This window comes from Pimephales promelas, chromosome 18 (genome assembly GCF_988280905.1).
Source record: "Pimephales promelas chromosome 18, fPimPro1.hap1.1, whole genome shotgun sequence".
NCBI classification, from domain to species: Eukaryota; Metazoa; Chordata; class Actinopteri; order Cypriniformes; family Leuciscidae; genus Pimephales; species Pimephales promelas.
Window position 1 is genome coordinate 14,186,693 of NC_142786.1, and position 21,295 is coordinate 14,207,987.

A 21,295-nucleotide genomic window follows, 5' to 3' on the forward strand; every position below is an offset into this window, starting at 1 on the left:
GCCACGCAGAGCCGCATAGACAGGGCCACGCAGAGCCGCATAGACAGGGCCACGCTGAGCCACGTAGACAGGGCCACGCTGAGCCACATAGACAGGGCCACGCTGAGCCACATAGACAGGGCCACGCTGAGCCACGAAGACAGGCCACGCTGAGCCACATACAGGCCACGCTGAGCCCCACAGAGACGAGGCCGCGCTGAGCCCCGCAGAAACGAGGCCACGCTGAGCCCCACAGAGACAAGGCCACGCTGAGCCCCACAGAGACTAGGCTGCGCTGAGCCCATGGAGACTAGGCCGCGCTGAGCCCACGGAGACTAGGCCGCGCTGAGCCCACGGAGACGAGACCGCGCTGAGCCCCACAGAGACGAGACCGCGCTGAGCCCCACAGAGACTAGGCCGCGCTGAGCCCCACAGAGACGAGGCCGCGCTGAGCCCCACATAGACAAGGCCGCGCTGAGCCCCACAGAGACAAGGCCACGCTGAGCCCCACAGAGACAAGGCCACGCTGAGCCCCACAGAGACTAGGCCGCGCTGAGCCCACGGAGACTAGGCCGCGCTGAGCCCACTGAGACGAGACCGCGCTGAGCCCCACAGAGACGAGACCGCGCTGAGCCCCACAGAGACTAGGCTGCGCTGAGCCCCACAGAGACGAGGCCGCGCTGAGCCCCACAGAGACGAGGCCGCGCTGAGCCCCACAGAGACGAGGCCGCGCTGAGCCCCACAGAGACGAGGCCGCGCTGAGCCCCACGGAGACGAGGCCGCGCTGAGCCCCACAGAGACTAGGCCGCGCTGAGCCCCACGGAGACGAGGCCGCGCTGAGCCCCACGGAGACGAGGCCGAGCTGAGCCGCATACACACAAGGCCACACTGAGCCACATAGACAAAGCCACACAGAGCCATACAGAGATAAGGTCATGTTAATCCATGCATAGACTAGGTTCGCTGAGCCGCTAGGCTGCTAGAGCTGTGCATAACTAAACGTGCCTAGAAAGCCACTAGGCTGCACAAAGCCAGCCCCCTAAGGACCATATAGCCAGTGATGGCGCAAGGCGAATTATTCGAGCTGAAACTATCACCAGATAGAGAAGCATACACCACCACCAGTAATTGCATAGGAATTTACCTGAATCGTTACTGCAATGCTTGCTGAGCTTCGAGAATGATCTTTAGATCGGGTCTTATATAACTCCGATGCAGAGGAAGACCATCTGTCCAGGATCTTAATAACTGAAATGGAATGCCACGATCAGCTGCTGTAGTGGCTGCCCAGATCCTGAAGGGTGACCAGTATACTGGGAGGGAGATAGACTGCAGCTATAGAGGACAGAACTGACGAGTCCTGGAATGAGCCATGAACGCTGTAACAGACAGCTATAATCTGATAACGATAAGGGACCACTGCAGACAGACGTAATCAAAAGGGGTTGAGTGGATTTTGCTTTCTGACTTGGAGTGTAATGCTGATGTTTTAAGCATAACCAACATCTGCAAGGTAAAACACTTAAAGTTCAAACAGTGGAAGAATTCATTTGAAAATTGCTTTAAAGAATGCAACAGTGCTGGGAGGAGCTAGTGACATTCCTCCTGGGTTAGTTCATCACAGCCTAAATATAATTGATCCTGCCAGCAGGACATGATATATAGAATATCGAGACAGAGTAACCTAACTGGTAACTAGAGATAACTACGCATGAGCTACATAATCCATCAACGACCATCTGGAATGTTGACTATGTTGACACTTCCTGAGACTCCGATTCCAGTTGAACAAGTGAAAAAGTTAAAATGTCGGTGATGGTAATCGAAGCTGCACCGAGCTGTTGAAACTCCGATCCCTGTGCTGGAAGCAGCAGCCCTACCACATCCAATGTGGAGGCGAAACAAGATGCTTACTCACCCTCGAAATGACCATTACTACTCAATTATTTTTGAGGCATTCTGGGCAAAACCCAGCATACCCGTGCATATCCTGCGAAAGAAAGGAGGCACAATTATACACTTTTTTTATTTTTTTTTTATTTATATGATAAAACAAAGTGATTGTCGAGCATTACCAGAGTTATTTATTTATTATTATTTAATTAAATCTATATATATATATATATATATATATATATATTTTTTTATTTATTTATTTATTTATTTATTTATTTTATTTATTTATTTATTTTTTTTATTTTTTCTTAAGCAATCAAAGAGAAGTTACAGGGAACAGACTTGAAAAATTAAGATTAAAATACTTGCGTGAATTTGAATGCCTGCGAGCAAACTACGAATGGAAGGAATATTAAATTTAAATTTCATAATTGTATACGAAACCGCGATCCATAATCAGGATGTGAAAAGGGAATCTAAGTGATCATTGATCTGTTGACTCTTGAGCATGGAATCTTTTTCTCAGGGGTACAGCAAATGTCTGCCATGGCTCCCAAGTTGCTCTTTGCAGAAATAACCCCATACATATGGAAGACCAGTGTTGTGCAAGTTACTTCCAAACTGTAATACATTAGGTATTACTTGTTACTGTTATTTAAAAGTAATTCATTACCTTACAATATTACTGTCTCAGAATTGTAATGCGTTACATTACTCATGTATTACTTTTGAGTTACTTTCACCAAAATAACTAGAACAACTTTGGGGCTGTAACGATATGCAATATGAAACCGAAATCGCGATTCGCCACACGACTCAGATCCACGAACAGAATCGCGACACACATCTTCCAACTCCCAGCATTATTCTCCTTACCGTCCATATCCAATGCTGCCTTATCTTTAAATTAGGCTATTAGTATTATTTGAAGTTAACATTATAAAATACGTAGACCTACACCACAAAGCATTATGGACATTTGCAGTCAAAACTTGAAATAAAAATTCTCAGAAAATACATGTATTGAAACGTATATAGGCTACTTCCTCAAAGGACTCCAGACATTAGACAAATATCAGTCTATGTTTTATTTTTAATATTAGGGAAAAGACACACATTCATGCGTGACAAAAAAAAAAAATAGGAGGCAAAATATATTTTTTGTAATTCTGTTAATTACACTGAGCAAATCGGATGAGGAAGGGTTGGCTCTCCAGTCTCCATAGAACTTAAAATATTCATTTTATTTTAGTTTTCGTGTTCGCATTTATGAGGAAAAAAACAATGTTACAGACGCGACCGCTCTGAACTGGCACTAAAAGACTGCTTTAAAACTTTCACATAGTCTGTTGCCTTTAAGAAGTAAAAGCAGACAATACACTGTAATACAACTGTAATACAAGCCTCACTGAACATGTAACGAGTAAAATATTACTGAAAATTGATTAGTAATACCTTACACTACTGCGTTACAGCAAAAAGTAATATGTTACTGTAATGTATTACTTTTGTAATGCGTTACTCCCAACACTGTGGAAGACGCTGGCCACGACAGTTGAGATTCTTGAATAAATGGTGCGTAGACATGAAAATCACGCAGTTGACCAAGACAATGTCACTCGAGTCTCCTTCACTGATTAGTCTGGTATACTAATATAATTATTGAGTTGGCAGTTTTTGGCCAAGTATATGTAACTTTGAACGGCGCCACGCAACTCCTTGTTGATTTTAGTCTGGGTTTCTCTGTACGTTAATGTGAAAATGCCCCTCGCATAAATGATTCCTATAACGCATACAGTAGATTAAGTAGCCGCCAGAAAGTTGAGTTTTACATAAACACATTTCCGTTGTTATTTATATAATTTGAAGTATAACGTGACTTTATGAATTTAAAGTAGCCTAATAGGTGAAATAGTTGTTTGTGAAATTACTATTACGCTACTGCCATCCTAGTCCACTGCAGTATGCATAAAGGCCAATGATAACATGCTTTTGGTTTTTATATACACACGCAACCGAACTCTGGTAAAAAATTAAAGCGAACGGAAGCGCAATCCTGCATATGCATAAAGCTCTTAAGCACTCTTAAGCTTATTTGAATTATAATAAACACAGTTTTTTTTTTTTTAGGTATTAACAAACAGAGCATGGTATTGAAAAGCTGATATAATTAAATAACCACATAACTGTGGAATATCAGTAACGCGAAGCTTTGCTTACACTTACCATTGATGCAAGCCATCCGGCCCCTCTGCAGACCGCAGATCAGCCGTAATAGTCAGAACACGCCACGTCATCGTAGACGCCAATTTCAACTCAGCCGTGTAGGAAGCAACGGAGAAATACTTACCTGAATGAAGTTTAATCTTGTAGAGGAGACACATTAACAGTGGCTGCTGGAAGCACCTACCAAAAATACCAGAAACGACTTGAAAGCCTTGGAAGTGAAGTTTGAACTTGAACCAGCGAGAGATCGTCTCGTGATTTGCATAGTTGTTATTTCACGTCGGTGGATCGGTGATCTGCGGGATAAATGGCACCAGTCCAAGGAGCAGAATTTCTCATGAAGGCCTTGGCTGATCAATACTCTCCGAAGACCGCTGTGCCTACGGAGAGATGCGATACTGAACGCGGGAACCTCGACGTGCAGCAGGAGAGCGGGACATAGTCGGATGTCGATAATTGTAAACAATATGCGTGTCCTGGACATGTTTGGCTGGCGACTGAACGAGAGCATAAGTGAAGCGTCAGCATCTGCGAACTCAGACAAGTGTAAGTAAGGGTCTTTTATACTTCACGTATTAGAACGCGATTGGATAGATGAGAAGGTAATAATGACGTGACAATTGAGTCTTCCTGGCAGAACTTGCGCTACACTTTCATTTCTGTTCTAGTGTCTGTTCCTGAGCCGGTGTCTGTTCCTGAGCTGGTGTCTGGTCCCGAGCCGGTGTCTGGTCCTGAGAGGGCATCACCGCCGTGGCCGCCCGAGGGGTCCTCACCGCCGTGGCCGCCCGAGGGGTCCTCACCGCCGTGGACGCCCGAGGGGTCTTCACCGCCGTGGACACCCGAGGGTCCCACAGTTCCGCCCTGGCCACGTCCACAGCCTGCTCTGCTCTGGCCATGCCCACAGTTTGCTTCGCCTTGGACGCCCGAGGGTCCGACAGCTCCGCCCTGGCCTTCGCCTGCACAGCCTGCTCCGCTCTGGTCACCTGCACAGCCTGATACGCTCTGGTCACCTGCTCCTCTTCTGCTCCACGGACCTGGCCCTCCATCCCACCCCCAGATCCGCCTTCGCTCCACCGCCCACCTGGACAATTTTGTTTGTTTTGAGCGTCTGGAAGCCGCTCTTTGGGGTTGGGCTATGTCACGATTACCAGTTGGAGTGCCCCAGAGAATCACCAGAGGGCACTCCACATCAGAACTGATCACTTCTCCAGAACTCCATTTCCCATAATGCCTCATCCCGGTGACTGATTACACACACACCTGCACCTCATCAGACTCTCTATTTAAGCCACACTCTTACACTCACCCAGTGCGAAGTATTGCATTGCCACGGCTTGTAATTTCTGAGCGTATATCCTGTTTCTGATTTCTCTGGTTTTGATCCTGGTTTGTTTCCTGACTTCTGCCTGTTTGCTGCCTGCCCTGATCTTCTGCCTGTTACCTGACGACTCTCTGCGCTCACTCTCTGATATCCCTGTTTTGCTGTTTCCTGACCCCTGCCTGTTTGATGATTCTAAATAAAGCTGCACATGGATCTCATCTCGTCTCCAGCTTCGTAACAGTGCCTCCTCAAGTAAAGTCATGACATAAAGATGCATTAACCAGCCATTAGTTGATGTTAGTGTATGGTTAGTTAATAATTAATTAATGGTGATGTGCCTCCTCAGGTAAAGTCATGACACAATGATGTACTTACAAATCATGAACTAATATATGAATAAACAATAAGAGTGCCATCCTTATTCCTTTACACCCATGGTAAAAAATAAATAAAAATAAAAATTATGTATTGTTCTTTTCATTTTATTTATACAATTAAACATAAATGGACTTAATAAAAAGTCCAAACATACCTGTAAAGACACACATAAGACACGATTACATGCAAAATAGGGAATAAGTTATAAGCTAATGCTAATTGAAGCATATTTAAACAAAAATACAGTTAATAAAGCATAACCTACTGAAACCTCTCAAATACAACATACATGCAAACATGTGTTTAATTATTAATTCTGTTTACGAAAGAAGTCATCATTTATGAAATTAAAATGCCAGCATTACCATAAGAACACAACCAGTACACGACCAACATGCCGAACGAGCACCGAGTGTGCCACTAATGAGTGTCCCACCAGAAACAAAGCCTATATACTGTAGTTCCAGGAAGTAAAGTAGATTAGACAGATCTGTTTAATAAATGGCTAAAAAAATCATGTGCCATTCCAATTATTTGTCACAATGCTTGCTGCAGATTATGATATTAGTTTAAATTATGGCAGCATGAAATATGTTTAATTCAAATTTAGATGACTTCTTATTTATTCATACAGATAGAGACTGATTTAGTTTACCCCTAAATGTTAATTAATGCATTAACTATCAAACATGTACTAACATGTTTAAAGGTGCAATACCTAAGATTTTTGCATTAAAATATCCCCAAATCACAAGGCCAGTGTTATATATTTAGTAAAGATGATAACTCACAATATTCCAAATGTTTCAAACAATGTTTAAATCGCGAGAAAATTGGATTTTAACCAAGGAAACGGAACGTGTCAGCAGGGGTGAGCTGGGAGTCGCGAGTCAATCGCGTCATATCCGCTTACCTCGGTTTCCGCTCTTACTACGTGTAGTCCTGGACAAATGCGGTAGTTGTAGTTGTGCGTTAGCGTCTATCAAACGACAGCTTGTTTCGCGCATTTGTTATGGAATGGAGCACATATATTCTTTTCATTTATTCTCGGAATGTGAACTGTTGGCTGTAAAGGGGGTCGCACACTGGACGAGAAGCGCCGCGCCACGTTTAGGACAACTCCACAGTAACGTTATCGAACACCGGACGCGCACTTTCTCATCAGTGCATGGCCAGCAATATTGTTATGTTTAATGACAGAAAATGAAGATAATGTCTGTTCTATGTTATTGTACTGTACAATTAAATACAATCGTTGCTGAGTCTGCATTCTGAAAACTTTACCTCAGAGAATCCGTTCACAGAATGAATTGAGAATCTCACCTGAAAAATCTAATAATAATCAGTAATTGTCATTCAAGCAGCTGATTTCTGTAAATGACTGCAAAACTAAATGCATATTGCAGCATAGGGCAAAGTCAGGATCCATTAGCAACGGTTTGAGGCAAAAATAATTACAATTTTATATAAAACTATGTAAATGGCGCTCTGTGGCGCAGCAGGGTTTTGAACACGGTCCTGAAACGTTGCTGGGCGCCGCCGGTATGTGTACACTTATAGATAATAATGTGTTCGAATAATTATGTGGTGCGACGCGGCGCTGCAGCTTCTCGTCCGGTGTGCGACCCCCTTAACGTTAATTTTGTGAAACTGTAGCTGTGGTTGAATACTTACACGACATGAAAAGATGTGTCAAATGTACATTGCAGACATCCCAAGTCTCCCGGAAGTTCCGGGAGTCTCCCGCATATTGATAGCGTTTCCCTGATGCCCGCAAATTAGTTCAAATCTCCCGGGATATAATGTTAGAGCGAGACATACTGCGCGCATAACATACAGCGCGCTGCGCGTGCACTGTACAGAGGGAGAGACTTTGCGTGTGTGCCTCGCGAACGCGAAAGTTAGCCTTCCCTCCCACCCCCACAATCTTGTTATCGAAATATACCTCCCGGAAATGAATACTTGCAGGTTGGGATAACTGACATTAAATAGATTTTTTATTTTTATAAAGTTACCAAGGAGGACCAACCACGTCAACTCCTTGCAAGAGACCTGCCCCTTCAAACCCTCTCCACCATAGCTTCGTCGTGACTCGTACAGTAACATCTGTGATAACTAATTTACTTTTAAACCTGACTTTTCTTGCGCGGTCATTTCAGTTTAATGAAAAACAAGCATGTCATTAAACGCAACGTTTATAGAAATCGAACTTTACCTCATCCATGACAACTAATTTTCGATTCCCGTCTGACTGATTTATCCACGGTGGAGTTGAAAACAACAGTTCCCATCATTCCGCGTTCCTCCACGTCGTCATCAAGCAAAGCCGTTGTTGTTGTTTTGAATGTAGCGCCCTCTAGCGGCATCTAAATCTTAGGTATTGCACCTTTAAGGCTGCTGTTATTCATGCATGAATCAGTCTGACTCCTGTAGTAATTAAGGGTTGCTCTTCATTTGTTTGTTATTAGTTCATATATTCACTAATCATGAGTTAATGTTGAAGTAACTATTAATTCAGGTATTAGTACATGATTATTCATGTACTATTATTGTAAAGTGTTACCAATAACTTTATATACGGTGCACTTTCAGGTATAAATCTTTGCAGGATGTTTTTATTCCCTTAGAGCTATAGTCCACACTACATGAACAGTCATTTTCAAAAATCCATGATAGGTGCTCTTTAAGAATAATTCAAAATTGATGTCTTGTGACTAATCAATATCTAAGAGCAGCATCTATGTTATATGGGTTGCGTTTTAAGCATTTGAAATGTCACCTGTCATGCATACGAAATGAGGAAACGGGAATGTAAACCGCGTATTGAGTCGCGTTTCAAATTGATCAATATGCTTACTTGAGAGTCAGTAAAATGTGCGCTGGTTTCTCTCCACGTTCTGTGCTGGTGTGCGAGTCTCATCGACAATAAACTCAAGCCAAACGCAAGCTATCAGCCTCAGCCCTCTCCACCGCATTTACATTGTTATTAATAGTGAATACTTTCATGCGCTTTCATGTCCATTGTCCAAGTATCTGCTATCAGACCCGTTGAAGTGCAGCTTCTGTTCATGTGTGTTAACCCTATATAGCCTATCTACATAGGCTACAGTTAGGGAGATACACATGACTTAAAATGTGATATTGCCTTGCCTCTTGCGTTTTGTTTGGTCACACACCACAAGGTGTCACTGTGGCCTCAAAGCTTCACCACTGCCACTCTGAGCTTGAGTTAAAAGTTAAAGTTAAAAGTAAAAGTCTGAGTTAAAACACGCCCCCTCATTGGCATACGGAGAAAGAAATGTTGGAATAAATAAATGTGGAAATAATTAAATGTGGAAATAAATAAATGTAGGAATAAATACATTTGAAAAAAAAAAAATGTAGACATAAAAACATAAATACATAAATGAATGTGGAAATAAATAAAAGTGGAAATGAATAAATGTATAAATAAATAAATAAATAAATACATGTGTGAAAAAATACAATTATACATAAATATGGAAATAAAAGTAAAAATACTCATGTTTTTGTACTTTTTTTTACATATTTATTTATGTATTTATTTATTTTTAATTAAGTCAGCTTTGGCATTCCATAGCTAAATGACTTAATGTAAATGTCATTTGTTGTGAATCTTTGAATTATGTGTTGTAAATAAATCCAAACAATCTAAAAGCCATTCTTTTTTAAGTCAATCCTCATTATTTGATATCACCTTTTAGGGCCAATAGGGGAGGGTCTTTGTCTTTCTCAGGCGTGAAACAATCAAAAATAATGTATGGTTAACGCCTCCCTGCATAACAGGATCTTTGTCACATGCCTGTCCTGTCTTGTGTTGCACATGGGTGTTTTGTTATTTTGGGCCATGTGCTCGTGTCATTGTCTGATCCCTCCCCCTCGTTACCTGATTATTGTTTGAGTTCATTCACCTGTTCCCTCCTGATTAGTTCACTTCTTAAGTCTCCTCTTGTTTGCAGTCTGTGTCGGTACATTGTCTAATGTCTCCCATTCCCTGTGACCCTCTGTTCAGGTTCCGTTATTGGTTTATTTTTATTCATTGTGTTTTTCCCCTTCGTGGGTTTTTGCTTTGTGTTTGTTTTGTTTTGGCAATAAATTAATATTTTCTCCAGCACTTGAGTCCTCACACCTTTTTGATTACACGTACTGTGACAGAATGTGCCGACCACTTGAGGACTCAGCGGAGAAAGAGAAGGACTCCATCACTAAGAGAACCAGCAAGATGGGGTTCTGTATCCTAGGGATGGGGAAATGAAGCTTCATGAAGCAATGAGGCTTTCCACTGACTGTTCCGGGAAAAGATTCAAAGCTTCGAGAGCGTCGAGAACAGCGCCATCTGGTGCTTATTTAAAATAAAGCAGCCAGAAGCTCTGGCAGATGAAGCAACACACTACAGCGTTTCAATGTTATGTCTACAAATAAAAACCATACATGTTTGTATTTGATTTGTTCATTTAATAAATTCATTTTCCCATTAAAGTGTGGCAATAAAATATAATATAAGCATATATTACTCAATAAGATTTAATGTAGGCCTACTCTATCTCTCTCTCTCTCTCTGTACACACACACACAATGAATATAACATTGTCTGATCATCTGTTTTTAAATATATGACACTTGGCAATAGTGCTTAGTAACTGTAGAAACCAAATACCAACACCAAATTACCAAATCCACCAAAGTGCAAAGATTTTACAAAAACAAAAAGACAAAACAAAAAAGAATAGACTAAGTAGTGAAAAATACATTTTGGTTATTTAATGAATTATATTTAACTATTAACTTTCAAAGTCCAGCACTCAAACACCCATCAACCAGACTGAGGCAACGTTGACTCGTTAAATGAGATCTGGAGTTCGAGCCTTCTGACACCCAAAGCGAAACTTGCACATGATCGGACAGAAAATGAGGCTTCATTTGTCATCGATCACGTGACTCTGGGAAAACCAATACACACCCCGATACGGGGCTTCACTACAAATTGTATCGCATATGTGATACGCGCATCGAAGCTTCAGTGTCATACGTAACATCACTACCGTATCCTTCCCCCTACCATGGAGAAGGAGAGGATGGGGCGTGTCCAAAATTTGATGAGCTTTCGTCAGCAGGGCCTGCCGGTGGGTTGCATAGCTCATTCATTTTGGACGCTCTCAAGAGGAATGGGTTACAATGAGACAGCTTTAAAGAGCATTTTTAGTATCTGTCTTGATTACCCATTGCCGGGGTGGGAAGTGAAGGGTCTGGAAGTCTTGGACTTTTGGGGTTTTATCAGATACCTTGAGCATCGGAGTCAGTGGGATGTATCGGAGCCTGACCATGCCAACGCCGCCACAAGTCTGGTGGTCCCTGTTCCGGTGGTTCCAAGTCCGGTGGTCCGTAGAAGGAGGAGACACGTCCCGTCTGCCCAGCGAGAGACTGTTCACGTCCCGTCTGCCCAGCGAGAGAGTGTTCACAACCCGTCAGCCCAGCGAGAGACTGTTCACGTCTCGTCAGCCCAGCAAGAGACCGGTCACGTCCCGTCTGCCCAGCGAGAGACTGTTCACGTCACGTCTACCCAGCCAGAGACTGTTCACGTCCCGTCTGCTCAGTCAGAGACTGTTCACATCCCGTCTGTCTTCCTGAGCTGGGACTATCTGGAGCGGCTGGCTCGGATATTGGAGAGGCCGGTGTCCAGTGTTTCAGAGCTGAACCCAGTGCCTGTTCCAGAACCGGAGCCAGTGCCTGTTCCAGAGCCAGAGCCAGAGCCAATGCCTGCTCCAGAGCCGGAGGCAGAACCAGTGCCTGTTCCAGACCCAGTGTTTGTTTCTGTGTTTGTCTGTCCTTGTGACCATTTCTGTTTTAGTGGCTGTTCCTGAGCCGGTGGCTGCTATTCCAGAGCCGGAGGCAGTGCCAGTGCCTGTTCCAGAGCCGGAGGCAGAGCCAGTGCCTGTTCCAGAGCCGGAGGCAGAGCCAATGCCTGTTCCCCAGCCGGTGTCTGTTTCCGAGCCGGTGTCTGGTCCCCATGATGCATCTCCGCCCTGGCCACCCGAGGGGTCTTCACCGCCCTGGCCACCTGAGGGGTCTTCACCACCCTGGCCACCCGAGGGGTCTTCACCGCCCTGGCCACCAGAGGGGTCTTCACCGTCCTGGCCACCCGAGAGGTCTTCACCGCCCTGGCCACCCGAGAGGTAGCCGCTCCGTAGGGAGGGGGTAATGTCCTGTCCTGTATTGTGTTGCACATGGGTGTTTTGTTATTTTGGGCCATGTGCTCGTGTCATTGTCTGATCCCTCCCCCTCGTTACCTGATTATGGTTTGAGTTCATTCACCTGTTCCCTCCTGATTAGTTCCCTACTTAAGTCTCCTCTTGTTGGCAGTCTGTGTCGGTACATTGTCTAATGTCTCCCATTCCCTGTGACCCTCTGTTCAGGTTCTGTTATTGGTTTATTTTTATTCATTGTGTTTTTCTCCTTTGTGGGTTTTTGCTTTGTGTTTGTTTTGTTTTGGCAATAAATTAATATTTTCTCCAGCACTTGAGTCCTCACACCTTTTTGATTACACGTACTGTGACAATCTTACACAAAAAATGTCTTAACTTTAAAATCAATATTGTCTTATCTGAATAAGTAGTCAGGATGATTTTCACATAGTTTTGAAGCAAATATTCTAGGCTATGTGATACAATTCAAAAGTCTTGTGAATAAATAATTAGTATGGGTTTCATGACCTTATTTCAGTGACAATGTTTTTTTAGTTTTTTCACAAACAACGCATAAACGTCATTATCTCAAAACTAAAAACTTTTACATACATTCTGCTGACATATTATTGTAGCAGAGTTTGTGCTGAATACAATGTAATCATAGCCTGACTTCGTCATACTCATATTCTAGTCAGAATATGAGTCTGAAACTCCTCTGTAGGGCTTTGATTATGAGGCGTGTCTTAACCAAACCAGGAAAAAACAACAACCCTGCACTCAATTGGATAGTCGGTAAACCTACAACCAATCAGAGCAACGCAGTAAGTCAGCTACTTTTTGGTCGGGGTTCGGGCTGGCATCCAGGCTAGTGTAATCAGACTTTAGCCATGAAAATGTCACAAGTATCAGAAAAAAACACAAATGTCAGAGCATGTCAGAACACCTCCAGGACCCAGCAAACACCTCAGACCCGAGAGGGTTAATATAACTCTGATTGTATTTGTCTGAAAGAAGAATGTCAGAACTCCTAGGATGACTTCAGGATGAGTAAATCATGTGCTTCCTACAATTTAATTTTTTGGGTGAACTATTCCTTTAATACAACCTCTGTTTGAGGGGGGGGGGGGGGCTATATGGGGTATCAGTCCATGGGCAACTCAGTTCTATATACCTAGAAATAAATGGTTTAACATTAATTAGCCAGACAGCAAAAAATAAATAAAACAAATACCTCCTCCAGTGGTACCTCCTGGTCTTGGTTCATATCGATGACAGGAAACAGTGGCTCAGGACTCTTCTGAAGCCAGATGAACAAAAAGCCCTCAGGAACACCCTTCTGTAGCTGTAGTAGTTCCAGCTCAAACAGCAACACTGCACTGCTGGGTACACCCAAGGCTGGAGGAATGGAGAGAGAAACAGACAGACAGAGGGGATCAGGGAAAACTGGGATAACTGGAAACTTAGATAAGAAAACTTAGATAAACTTTTCTGGGGGACATTTTAAAAAAGATGGTGCCGGTGGTCATGGCATGTCAGCATCGACTGTTCTGTTGAGTTGAACTGACGAGTTCTGCCGACCTTTCATGATGGCACAACAGCTCCGGGACTCCTGCCGCAAATGGCTGACGGAAGTGACGTCGAGGGAGTCATTGACAAGGTGGTACTGGAGCAGTTCGTGAAAACGTCCTCGGGTTACGACTGTAACCCTTGTTCCCTGAGAAGGGAACGAGAACTGCGTCCAAGTGACACTTTGGGGGAACGCCCCTCAGCGTAGCGTCTCTGAAGCATGAATGAAACTAAGCCAATCTCCGATTGGATCAACGTGATGACGTGATGTGTGACGACACATAGGCGGAAGCATATATAAGGAACCGGCACACACAACATGTCAGCTTCTGTGATGAAGCAAGCGCTCCCAGGCAGGGGAAGGCGTGGCCACGAGACGCAGTTCTCGTTCCCTTCTCAGGGAAGAAGGGTTACAGTCGTAACCTGAGGACGTTCCCTATCGAGGGAACTCAAACTGCGTCCAAGTGACACTTTGGGGGAACGAGTACCCACTACGCCACAACGCGCCCTGCCTGTCCTGGTGTGAAGCTGCTCACAGGCACACTCAGGACGCGAGCACAAGAGAGCCGGGTGTCGACGGAATGTCTAAGCTGTAAAACCTAATGAAGGTATGTGGGGTAGCCCATCCAGCTGCATCGCAGACTTCCTGGATGGGGGCCCCTGCGAGAAGGGCCCTAGAGGATGCTATGCCTCTAGTGGAATGGGCCCTCACAGCCAAAGGTGAAGGCATACCGCGCACCTGATAAGCTGTGGAAATCGCATTGACAATCCAGTTGCTGATGGCTTGTTTTGAGGCCGGAAACCCCTTTTTGGGCGACCCGAAACATACCAGCAACTGGTCCGCCTTCCGCCATGAAGAGGACCTCTGAATATATATCCCTAGTGCTCTGACAGGGCAGAGCCTATGAAGTCTCTCCTCATCTGCCGTCAGGTGAGGTGGGGGATGAAATGCCTGCAGAACCGTAGGCCGTGCCACATTAGATGGCACCTTAGGCAGATAGCCAGGCCTAGGGTGAAGGATGGCCTTAATGTTGCCTGGAGCAAACTCCAGGCACTCGTTAGATATGGAGAGCGCCTGAAGATCTCCCACCCTCCTCAGAGAAGTGATGGCCAACAGAAAAGCGACCTTCAGCATTAGGTTCTTGGCCTCAGCCGACTCCAGTGGCTCGAAGGGGGCCTCAGCCAATCCTTCTAGAACTACTGCCAGGTCCCAAGAGGGAACCCTGGTACGAGCCGCAGGTCTCATCCTCCAAGCTCCACGGAGGAAACGTACGATCAATTGGTGTCTCCCCAGAGACCCATCACCCAACGGAGCCTGGAAAGCCGCAATGGCAGCCACGTACACCTTGAGCGTGGACGGGGTAAGACCAGAGGAGAAGCGATCTTGGAGGAACTCCAGCACTGAAGCCACTGGGCAGTTAACTGGGTCAACCTCACGCCTCCTACACCAATCAATAAACACATTCCACTTTAAACCATACAGTTTCCTCGTGGAGGGAGCTCTAGAGCTGAGTATGGTCTCCACTACTCCAGCTGACAGGCCGGCCTCTAGGTACTGTGCCCCCTCAGGGGCCAGACCCACAGTTTCCATAACTCCGGCCGAGGGTGAAATATTGAGCCCCCCGCCTGTGTCAGCAGGTCCCTCCTGAGGGGAATCTCCCACGGAGGGCCGTCTAGGAGCAATATTATGTCCGAGAACCATACTCGGGCCGGCCACAACGGGGCTACCAACAATAGACTGATCCCGTCGTGACGGACCCTTTCCAGAACTCCCGGGAGCAGAGCGATCGGGGGAAATGCATACAGACGCAGCCTCGGCCACGTCTGCACCATAGCATCCAGCCCCAGTGGGGCTGGAGGGGTGAGGGAAAACCACAGCGGACAGTGGGTCGTCTCTCGAGACGCAAACAGGTCCACTTCCACAGGACCGAACCTCTGACATATCGACTCCACCACCTCGGGGTGAAGTCTCCAATCCCCGGGCCTCAGCCCCTGTCTCGACAGGACGTCTGCTCCCTGATTTAGACTTCCCGGGATGTATGTTGCTCTCAGAGACAACAGTTTCCCCTGGGACCACAGGAGGATCTGATGCGCCAGTCTGCATAGAGGGTGAGACCTCAGGCCCCCCTGATGGTTTATATAGGCCACCACTGACATGCTGTCTGACCTCACGAGGACGTGATGACCTCTGAGGTCCGGCAGGAAGCTCCTCAGAGCCCGGGAGACCGCCAACATTTCCAGGCAGTTTATGTGCCAGGAGGAATGATGGTCCCGCCATAGGCCTGTCGTGAAGCGGCCGTCCATGACCGCGCCCCAGCCCGTGAGGGAAGCGTCTGTCGAAACGGTTTTCCGGCGACATGGCGCTCCCAACACTGGACCTTGGGACAAGAACCAAGCTTTCTTCCACATAACCAGAGAACGAAGGCATCTGCGCGTAACTCTGATTGTGCGGAACGGGTTTCCCCTCGGGGAGAACCCCTTGGTTTTTAACCACCACTGGAGGGCCCTCATGTGCAGCAGGCCAAATGGAATGATGTTGGACGCTGCTGCCATGAGTCCCAGCACTCTCTGGAAATGCTTGACAGTGACGGCTTGGCCTAGCTTTATCCCAGCCACTGTGGCCAGAATGGACTCGACTCGCGCAGGCGACAATCGTGCCCGCATTACGACCGAATCCCATACCACTCCCAGGAACGTAGTCCTTTGGGCTGGTATCAACACGCTCTTCTTCGTGTTTAGTCTCAACCCCAGTTCCTGGATGTGGGCAAGAACATCATCTCGATGCTGAACCGCCAGCTCTCGAGACTGGGCCAGAATCAGCCAGTCGTCTATATAGTTGAGCACCCTGATGCCCTGGAGCCTCAGAGGTGCTAGAGCTACATCCATACATTTGGTGAATGTGCGGGGAGAGAGAGCTAGGCCGAATGGAAGAACCCGATATTGGTACGCTTCGCCCCCGAAAGCGAACCTCAGGAACTTCCTGTGGGATGAAAGGATGGATATATGAAAGTATGCGTCCTTCAGATCTATCGTGACGAACCAATCCTCGGATTGGATCTGACTCACGATCATGGGAATAGTGAGCGGTTCAGATATCTGAGATCTATGATCGGACGCAACCCCCCATCTTTTTTGGGAACTATAAAGTAGCGGCTGTAAAACCCGGACTCCCTGTCTAGTGGAGGAATATGCTCTATGGCCCCCTTTGCCAGCAGGGAGTTTACTTCCTGTTCCAATACCCGACCCTGCGTCGGGTTGACTACAGTCCAGACCACCCCGTTGAATCTGGGTGGGTGGAACCCGAACTGCAGCCTGTACCCGTATTGTATTGTGCGCAGCGCCCACGGGGAAATATTCGCTAGATTTTTCCATGCATCGAAATATTTCGCCAAGGGAACCAGGCTCTCGAGCCTGGTTTCGAGTATTAATCGGGATTCGTTCTCGACCGCCTGAAACGGATCTCCGGCAGGACTGGACCGAAAACGATTCTCGATGGGCGAACGCAATCGCTGCCCGTCCGCAGGCTCGTGGGGCGGACCAAGCAGCTTGCGATCGCTGGAAACCGATGCGTCCCGAAACGTACTTGACGGCGGGAGAACAACATCGATTTCCTGCGGGCTCCGCGAGGGAGACGACCTCAGTCGCTCCATCACGGGTGGGGCCGCCCGCAGAGATCCTAGCACTGCTAGGACCTCTTAGATGTTTTCTTAGCCTGCAGGACGGCCCTCAGGTCGCCCTGCTTGGCTTGCGGCTTAGATTGAGAGCGCCGTCTACGCCCCCAAGCTCCTTGAGGGGGGGCTCTAGACGCGACACTCTCTCTCTGAACCTGCCTGTAGGTGGAGGAGCTGGTACCTGGCTGAGGCTGCGACTGCCCACTGGGGGCAGACTTCCTGGATACTGAGCGGCGAGGGAGAAATTGTTTGAAGGCCGCTGATTGATTTTTCGCCTCCTGAAACCTGTCGACAACGGTATTTACAGCGTCGCCGAACAGGCCAGAAGGCGAAATTGGGGCATCAAGGAGGAAAGCCCTGTCTTTCTCCCTGATGCCCGTCAGATTTAACCATAAATGTCTCTCCGAGACCACCATTGCCGCCATGGAGCGACCGACAGCGCGGGCCGTCTCTTTGGTGACTCGGAGAGACAAATCAGCGACCTTCCTCAACTCCGCCACATCCTCCGGAGTTGGTCCCTCGCCCTCATCAATATCCTTAAGAAGGTCGGCCTGGTACGCTTGGAGAAGCGCCATGGTGTGAAGACTCGCACCAGCCCGACCCGCAGCCATATATGCCCTGCCCACCAGAGAAGATGTTTCTCTGCATGGCTTGGTGGGCAGCACCGGGGCTTTAAAGGATGATGCCGACTCAGGTGATAAATAATTAGCCAAAGGCTGTTCAACCCGCGGCATCATCCCATAACCATTCTCTCGTGCCCCCATGATATTACTATATTTTAATATAGTGGGATTGGAAACACGAGAAGAATGGGGTTTCTTCCACGATTTACACACCTCAGTATGCAAATCGGGAAAAAACGGTAAGCCCCGATGATGAGGTTGTTCCCTGTGCTGCAGGAAGCGCTCATCTAATTTGCTTTTAACTTGCACTTCCTGCTTTTCTTGTGGCCAATCGATCTTTAAATGAGCCACTGCACGGGAAACAACCTCTACCAGCTCCTCATATGCGGGGACACGGGGTGGCGAGTCATCCCCGAAGTTCCTGCCCCCTTCGATGCTGAGCACGTCCACCTCATCGGAAGCAGACAGCTCAAGCATCGGATCCTCGACTCGCGCAGAAGAAGCCGCCGAGCGGGCTTCTGCGCGAGGCTCGAGGGCATCGGAACTGTCCGATGAATCCCGAGAAGGTGCCTCAGCAGCCTCGGGATCCCCAGACAGATCCATTTGCGAGCCCCATGAAGAGCGTCGCCGCGCCGCCTCGGCGGACGCGGGTCCCGCACCACAGGGCTCACGAGGCTGACCCTCTTCATTGAAAAGGGCCAGCCGGGAACGCAGCACGCGGAGCGGTAAAGCCTCACAATGCTCGCAAGCAGCTCCCTCGAGAGCTGCCTGCGCGTGCTGCATTCCCAGACAATGTGTACACAGTTGGTGTGTGTCCCCGCCCGTGATGTAGCGAGGGCAAGGGTGCACACACCGCCTGAAATTCACACTCGCCATTATTCAGATTTTAGGGAGATATACTTGCTTAGACAGACAAACAATAAATAAGACTGACAGTCACAGAGAGCGCTTAGCTGAAGAACAGAAAGCTGACATGTTGTGTGTGCCGGTTCCTTATATATGCTTCCGCCTATGTGTCGTCACACATCACGTCATCACGTTGATCCAATCGGAGATTGGCTTAGTTTCATTCATGCTTCAGAGACGCTACGCTGAGGGGCGTTCCCCCAAAGTGTCACTTGGACGCAGTTTGAGTTCCCTCGATAGGGAACTCCACATTTTGGGGTGGCTGTCAATTTGTTACAGGTCCAGGACAAACAAAGTCGGCTCTACAACAGGGGAGCTAAACTCTATCAATTTACACCGGGAGATAAAGTTCTTGTATTACTCCCCATGTCTAGTTCAAAATTGCTCGCCAAATGGCAAGGGCCCTTCGAGGTCACACAGCGAATTAGGGATCTCAACTATGAGGTAATTCGTACAGTGGGAGGGAGGGGGCACATCCAATTTATCACCTAAACCTGCTAAAAAAAGGTCGGAGGTGGAATCAGTGATGCTGACGACGGTGGTGAGCGGAGAGGAGGATCTCAGGCCAGTGGCGATTGTAAAAACCCAATCTCTCGCTCTGGCCCCGGTTGGCTCCCCGGTCTGAGTCGGGCAGTGGGGGTATGTGGCGAGGGAGGCGTAGATCAACGAAGTCTGTAGTGGGAGAGAGAGGACAGAGCTGCGCGGTGAGTAAGTGGGTCAAGTGCAGATGATGAACACCTGTGTCTGATTGCAGTAATTGGCGTGGAGAGACTGCATATAAGCCGGCACGGAAGGAGAAGAGATTGAGAGAGACTGGACTAGGACTGGCAAATGCGGACGTGAGGAAAGAGAGACCGTTGGGCTGTGATCTTTTTGCAGAGAGTGTATTTATTGCTGTATTGCTGCGACGGCACGGTGAACGTGCTGCTGTGCGCACCTTTGTTATTTTTGTTTGATTTAATAAAATCTGCCGGTCCCAGTTAAAGCCGACCCCTGTCTTCTTCCTTCCACCCAAGTTGAACCTGTCATTTTCCACAATGGGATTATGAATTGTATTGAGAACATTGTACATAGAAAACATGCTGCAATGTACCCTGAGTGTAAACCTTAGCCGCATTAATCGTAAAGCGTGCAAGGGATAAGATCTTCATTAGGTGGAGTGATAGTGGAGTGATAGTTTTCACTGGTGGAGTAATAGTGTGGAACTCACTGTCGTAGTTCCAGAGGAGGGACTGAAGATTGAAAATCTCTAATTTTAATGTTGTTTTAGTACTATTATTACTTTTTATTAATATTCATAATCAGAAGTATTATGTATCTGTTTCATCTCTTTTTGTATACATACATAATCGTTTGTAATCATTGCATTTTGTGAATTATAATGTTTTGAAGATGTGGGAGAGAGAGAGACTTTAGGAGACTTTGTGATAAGTTAGGGCCGGTTCACATATCGCGTCTTTTGCGCGCTCAAGTTCGTTATTTCAAATGTAGGCGCGCGGTATGCGCGCTCATAATGGAAGCGACGCGGTCGCGGTGCGACGCGTTCGTTTTTTCCAGGCGCGTCCGCGCCGCATCGAGATAAAAACATCTCAACTTTTCAGAATGCCGCAAGCGCACCGTAGGTCACGTGTCACGTCAACCAATCAGCTTCCTCGCCATTTTTGTTACCTCTTCTTAAAATATAATCAAACTGGTCCTTGTCCACTCTGAAATAGGCTTTGAACCTCCCATTGTCCAGGCGGAGTTCCTGAATCAGCTGGTGAAATTCCCCATGGTTCTTGCGTTTTTGTAGTATGGGGTGCACCCAAACACTGCGGCGTTTTTTTTACTTTTCTGAGTAAATAAATCTTGTAACAGAGTTACAGCAAAGGTTTTTCGGTGGTGGAAATCTATTGCTGAAATTTCCTTCATGTAATGGAGAGCGCAGCTGATGGTTGCTTAGCAACGACAGACGCCTCCGGAGTGCAACCGCCCTGGCGCTTCTTTGGAAAAAGGAGAACGCGTGCGCCTAGCGTTTTCTACACGTTTTTAGGCGCGATATGTGAACGGCCCCTTAGACTGCATGAGAGAATGTTTATTGGAGTGAGACTGAAAGTAAATGCAGTATATAGTTTCCAACGGGATTGGATATACATCCCAGCAAACATTGGTCCGACGGCGACGTCGTGTCCCTGGCCAAAAATAGTTGCGGCCAGGACGTCATAAATCGGTAAAAATATGTAACACAGAAAATTTCCTAAAAATGCATTCAGATACATTTGTACATGTCTACAGTTACATGCATAATAGTTATTTTAACTTTTAGGTACGTGTAGTTATATACAGTGTATCGGGTGAAAGGACGTCACTTCGCGACGTCTTTTACACATGTATTTATAGTCCATCATGACCCTCTATGAAATCCTTGTTAAATATGCAAAAGCTGCGCTTAATCCTTGCATGGTTTATACCGCAATAATTAATGTAATTGCCGAAGTAGTTTTTAAGAGGTTGTGAAGACGTCCAATGGCGTCCTTTACACGT

At 46.6% G+C, this 21,295-nt stretch overlaps 1 protein-coding gene across 4 annotated transcripts in view; it reads right to left on the reverse strand.

The window, feature by feature from the left end:
- Positions 1-21,295, reverse strand: part of fkbp10a (FKBP prolyl isomerase 10a) — a 367,658-nt gene that overhangs the window by 193,941 nt on the left and 152,422 nt on the right. For all 4 annotated transcript variants that reach the window (XM_089122621.1, XM_089122620.1, XM_089122623.1 and 1 more), the window contains exon 9: positions 13,238-13,401. In XM_089122621.1, the coding sequence (XP_088978747.1) occupies positions 13,238-13,401 (164 nt within the window). The remainder of the gene's footprint in view (positions 1-13,237; positions 13,402-21,295) is intronic.